We start from the raw sequence: 6231 nt of genomic DNA on the forward strand, positions 1-6231 counted from the left end.
TACAATTGGCATTCTAATATTAGATGGTCGCTAATAACACACTTGAGACAGAAGAGGCCTGATAAGTTATACAATCATATTCTCTGAAACTGCTTCATTGGTCACGATATAGAGTTTCAAAGGGCATTGCACCTATTCTGCTTTCAGTACGATTCTATTCATCGACTTCACCGCTTTATGAGAATCTGGCGTGCACTAAAAATGTGCCCATCGTTACGCCAGCGACTTGGTCAGCGTTTTCATTTGTTCCTTACACCGTCTCCCCCTCTTGGCGTCGTCGACTGGCAGCGCCAGTGACCGCTTGAGGGCTTCATAGCGCTCCTGGGCGCTCACAGGTGCCGAGTGAAGCTTCGCCTGCCTCTTCTCGACGAGGACCTCGGGAAGCCACTGCACCGCGAAGACACTCAGGGCGATCAAGATGGCCGCGGTCGCGTGGAACAAGACGCCTGCTTTGCGGCCGCTCAACGCCTGCACGAGGAAGCCCAGGAGCGAACCGGCGTAATCGAAGAACATCCAGGCACTCACGCCGGCACAGCGGATCCTCGTGGGGAACACTTCGGCTGAGTAGCACAAGATTACGCTCATGGCGCCTGACAGCGCGACCTTGAGAGCAGCGTCCACCACAGGAATCGCCATCTGGAGACCGCTGACGGACATCAGCAGCGTCTGGAAGGCGGAGAAGGCGCACACGACGACCAGCAGTATGATCAGCTTGTCCCGGAGTCCCCGCTTGACCATGACCCAACCGACGGCCACGTAGGACGCCGTCAGCAGTAGCGCATGTACCGCCAACCAGTAGTAGCCGGGGGAGCGCCCCTTCACCACCGGGGGTAGTAGACAGCGTTGAGCGCCAGCCTGGCCAGGAACACCGACGCCGCACGGCGACGCCTATTCACGAACTGCACGGGACCGTCAGTGGCAACGAACTCGGTTGACGAGTGGGGGTTCTGATCGAGCTTTACCAGTTGGACGAGAATTGCCCGAAAGGTGGCCGCTGCTTTGGCGGTGTCCAATCCGTTAAGGACGGCTGCCTCCATGATGCCTTCCTGAGCACGCTGCACGTTCCAGGTGTCCAGGAGCCAGGCGGGCGACTCTGGCAGCAGGTAGCAGCAGGCCGCCAGGATGGCCGTGGGCACGATGATGACTCCGTGCAATATCACCCAGCTCGGTTTTAATATGGTGAGAGCATCGACGAACGGAGGTACCACGGTGGGTCCCACGGCCGTGACCAGGAGGGTAAACACCAGCCGCCACTCTTTTCTGGTCACCTCGTAGAGCAGGATGAAAATGAGAATGAAGATGGCGTTGGCGGTTGCCAGGACCACGGTTCTTGTGGAGACGTAGAAGGCGAACGTGCCGGCGACGCTGTTTCCAACGGTGCCAGCCAGCAGGACGATCATGGAGGCCAGGGTGACGGGCCTTCGACCCACTCGGTCGGACGCGAACCCAAGCACTGGCGTCACTAGACCGGAAATAATGACGAAGACACCGATGCCCAGGTTGAGCAGGTACTGGCGGTCGCAGACGAGGCCGAAGCGGCTGACGATGCTGTCGCCTTGGTTGGCGATGTCGTAGTGCCAGCCCTGGCAAGGCGCTGTCGACCTGTTGGCCACCGGAGTGTCCTAGAAAATGTGTTTGGGTGACAGCATGTTTTTGTTGGGAAGCTATACTCACAATTCTATTCGTTCAATTTTTTGCATATACATGTACAGTAGAGATACACATGTGGATTTATATACACATACAACGTACTGGGCAGGTCGGTGACTGCTCATCAAGCATGACGTTCAAGTTCCTTACACATTGTGTTCAGATCCCGTAAAAATTACGCAAAGAAAGCGCAAAAAAACAGAAAAAATTGCGCTTTGTGTCATCGCAAAAGCAGGGTTAAATTAGACAAATGCATGACTCGGTCGCTGCTCCCAACTGATGCTTTTCGTGTAGTGGCGGAGAATCAGTACTTGTCAAACACATTAATTACATGTCAAAACGCTATGACTGAGTTTGAAGTTTATTCTGGTGAAATACATGCACAAAACATGGGTATAAAACAGCTTTCGCGATTCCCGTTCTCATCAAAATCCGCCGAACATTTTACGCATCCTGTGCTTCTACTTAAACACATTCATATACCATATCATTTATCATGTTTTCCAAGCACCTATAAAGCTGGCTTGCGCGATGTTCATATGCAGGGACATTAGGCGCTGCGAATAACACTCAGTCACGCCAGAACCTATGCATCACATTTTGGCATGAGGGTCGGAAGTCTTAAAGTGACAATCATTCAAGCTGTTAAGCGCGGAGTAAATTTCCTTGCCGTTTGATCTTGGCATCTTTACACGGACCAAAATGTAGCACTAAATTTTGTGATACGATGTCACCTTCAAAAGAATTAGGAGGATGCTTAAGCTTCGCCTTCAAGGCAGATAGTATTCAAAGATCCTTGTCTGTTTCTCACACTTACCGGCAACTGCAGCTTATGTAACCGTAATGTTTACTGGGAAACGCTGGCGGTGAACGCTATGCACGAAGGCGCACGCGCTTTCTGATAGAAATGCGGCCTCTTTCGTGGGCCGGCCTTCTTTTATTGTTTGCACTTTTATTATTTCAGCCTGAGAAAATTTAGCACAAAAGGCATGCGCTGTCCGTGTTTTGTTTCATGATAATTGTATGTGGACTGTCACACTCAAAATTCCGAGGAATAACTTTGTAAAGAATGCAAGACAACGTGTGAGCAACTTTGGTGGTAAAATATATTTGGAGGGCCAGCGTGGTTGGCGAAGATTTTCTCGGCCGCGGGTGGCAATGCCGACGTCAGATTTTCTGCGACACGGGGCCCTAAACTCTTTCGCGTTAAAAATTGGCCGCCATCCCGCCCTGCGAACGTCCCGCGAAGCTGTATCAAACACCACACATTGTCGAGGATTGTATTCACGCTGCTCTTCTGGCGTCTCTAATTTCCGCGGCCTACCCGTGGCAGTCTTAGAATGAACTATATTATATCTATATATACAGGGTGTCCCAGCTATCATGCAGCACGACTTAAAAGAAGAGGAACGGTGTTACCCGAAGCAAACCTAGTGCGTATTGTTTCCAGTACAGTGGAGTAGCCACCAGTAATTGTTTCGTTACTGAGATTTAATTAAGTAATTATAATTAATTATTTAAGTCGAGAAGTACTGTTTTAATTGTCAAAGTGTCAATGAGAAGTTGTAGAGCAACATGAAAAACTCTCGATACTGCTTTCTGTTGCTCAATACGTGCTACATAAATGTGTTTTGCCGAGTGTGAAAGAAGTGAGCGAATACATACAGAATTTCCGCGCGACTCGCCGCTCGAGGCACTTGCGTGTATTCGCGGTCTCTTTCCCGCTCGGAAAACACTTATGTAGCGCATATATATATATATATATATATATATATATATATATATATATATATATATATATATATAGTACTAACTGGATTTTTCAATCGGCCAAGCTTATTAGGAAATTCATAAGCACAACTTCGCGGTTATCTTAGGTTTAATATTGACCCAACAGTTAATAGGTCGGTCAACAGCAACAGCAAAAAGGTCGGTCCACCGACCGAAACTGTTGGGTAAATAATAAACCTAAGATAACCGCGAAGTTGTGCTTCTGCTTTTCCTATATATATATATGTATATATATATATATTGATATTGAAAGAGGCTTATTGGCGGTGTCCTTCAAGGACGCTACGAGTTCCAAGCACGGCGAGGCAGCCTGGAGCACCGTCTCCAAAAACACCAGTGACCTATAGCGCGAGCAGAGGGGGCCAAGCGTTGGCGATGCCGGTGGACGGAGGCGCGTATTCTTATTCACAATCACCCCTGCAGAAAAAGAGCCATCCTGGCGACCTAAGTTGTGTTGGCAGAAGGTCATGGTAGGGCTTGAGACGCGCCACGTGGACGAGGTCACGTCCACGCCGGCGCGTGTCGTCAGATGGAGAAAGTGGCTCGATGAGAAAATTCACCGGTGGCCCTTCGTACTTTGGGACGAGTTTTGAGGAAAGGCCTGGAGTTTGACAAGGAACAGCCGGCCATACAAGAGACCCTGGGGCATACGTGGGACTGGCAGTGAGTCGGCGCGTCCCTTCCTTCTGGCGCTGTTCTTGTGACGTAAAGGTGCGCGCGAGCTGGCGGCACTCTTCGGCTTGTCGGGCAGCTTCGTACACAGGTGGGCACTCGGAAGCGTCAGGACGGTATGGAAGGACAGTGTCGATGGTATGCAATGGCTCCCGTCCATATGGGAGGAAGAAAGGTGAAAATCCCGTTGTAGCTCGTATCGCAGTGTTGCATGCGAACGTTACAAACGGAAGTACGCGGTCCCAGTTGTCATGATCAGATGTCACGTACATCGCGAGCATATCACCGAGAGTGCGGTTAAACCGTTCCGTGAGCCCGTTAGTTTGCGGATGGTAAGCCGTGCTCGTTCGATGAATAATGTGGCATTCCGAAAGCAGAGCTTCGACGACCTCGGAGAGGAAGGCGCGACCTCTATCACTGAGAAGTTCTCGAGGTGCGCCATGTCGAAGGACGAAGCGATGCAGGACGAAAGAGGCTATATCCCGCGCTGTAGCATTCGGTAGAGTAGCAGTTTTGGTGTACCGTGTCAAATGGTCCACAGCAACTATGATCCACCGATTGCCATCCGGTGTCATGGAAAGCGGGCCGTAGAGGTCAATGTCTACGCGATCGAAGGGTTTGGCAGGGAACGGAAGCGGCTGCAAGGCGCCAGACGCACGTAAAGGTGGTAATTTGCGACGTTGACAGCCAGGGCAGCACTGAACAAACTTTCGCACAAAAGTGTACATTCCCCGCCAGTAGTAGCGATGGCTTATACGTTCGTAAGTCTTAAATACTCCGGCGTGGCCACATTGCGGATCGTCGTGAAAAGAGGCACAGATTTGGGATCTTAAGCTGCGGGGAATGACTAGTAGCCATCTACGGCCTTCGGGAGCGCAGTTGCGTCGGTACCCAGCACCTCCACCAATTGAGAAGTTTATTGGCGGTCTCCTTCAAGGACGCTACGAGTTCCAAGAACGGCGAGGCAGCGTGGAGCACCGTCTCCAAAAACACCAGCGACCAACAGCGCGAGCAGAGCGGGCCTAGCGTCGGCAATGCCGCTGGACGGAGGCGCGTCTTCTTCTTCACACTATATATATATATATATATATATATATATATATATAAATAGTGGTGTCGCTGGCTAGCAATCCAGGGTTAGTTCTAACTGTAAAACAAATACCCCGAAAGTGGATGGGAAAACGGCGCCGTGGTAGCTCAGTCGCACGCTTAATGCGAAGACGTGGGATTGTTCTCCACCTTCAGCCAGTTGATTTAACAGCGAAGCTCTTCAAGCCAGCCGTTATTTGTTATTCGTATCAAGAAATTATTAAGAAATAACATTCTTGCCGAGGCGGGATTGAGCCCGTGTGCCCATGGTGCCTAGGTGAGCGTCGTAACCACTAGGTGATACAGCCACGCTTTCAGAACGTTCATTTATGCGAAGCATATGATTGCGTTCGAGCGCCGTCGTCTTCGTCCACAGCTGGCGCGTTCGCACGCTCGTGCTCTGCGAGGTGAAGAAGCGGTTTTGCGCACTATACTCGGGAGAGAGAGAGAAGAAAATGAGAGCGAGAGAGAGAGAGAGAGAAACGCATTCACGGAGTGGGTCTGCTGGAACGCGTTGTCGGCTTTGCAACGCGGAGGAACGCGGTGTCGGCATTGCAACGTGGTGTCGGTGTTGCAAGCTGCGCTATGCAACGCGCAGTGACGGCCCTAATTCCGAGACACGCGAAAAGAAATTATCATCATCATGAGTCATAAGATGAAAAGTTCGCGCGCACTTCCGGAAAATGCTGCAGACTACGCTCGCCCAGCTTCGCTGTTTCAAGCGTTGCGCGGCTTAGTGCAAGGTTAAGCGTTTTTTCATCCATTTTCATTTCCACTAATTTATTTATTTATTCAATTCAATGAGTGTGTACAAGTAAATTCCTTTCCCTTGTGTCATTGTTGTTGGCTTCTTATGATATGATTATTGAAAATCGAGCCCCTCGGTTCTCTTTCTTCTCGTTCAATATATATATATATATATATATATATATATAGAAAAATGAGAATCACAACTTCGCGGCTATCTTCGGTTGATTTACACAAGTTTCGGTCGGTGGACCGACTTTTTCCGAGGGTCGGTGCACCCCG

General features: G+C 50.0%; 1 protein-coding gene across 1 annotated transcript in view; it reads right to left on the reverse strand.

Annotated features, from left to right (window-relative positions):
• Positions 1-818: 818 nt before the first annotated feature.
• The window catches only part of LOC125945067 (beta-alanine transporter-like), a 17389-nt gene continuing 11976 nt past the window's right edge, over positions 819-6231 (reverse strand). Inside the window, exon 2 of the mRNA XM_049666633.1 lies at positions 819-1622. Coding sequence (XP_049522590.1) covers positions 819-1622 — 804 coding nt within the window. The remainder of the gene's footprint in view (positions 1623-6231) is intronic.

This window comes from Dermacentor silvarum, chromosome 4, assembly GCF_013339745.2.
Source record: "Dermacentor silvarum isolate Dsil-2018 chromosome 4, BIME_Dsil_1.4, whole genome shotgun sequence".
Classification (NCBI taxonomy): Eukaryota; Metazoa; Arthropoda; class Arachnida; order Ixodida; family Ixodidae; genus Dermacentor; species Dermacentor silvarum.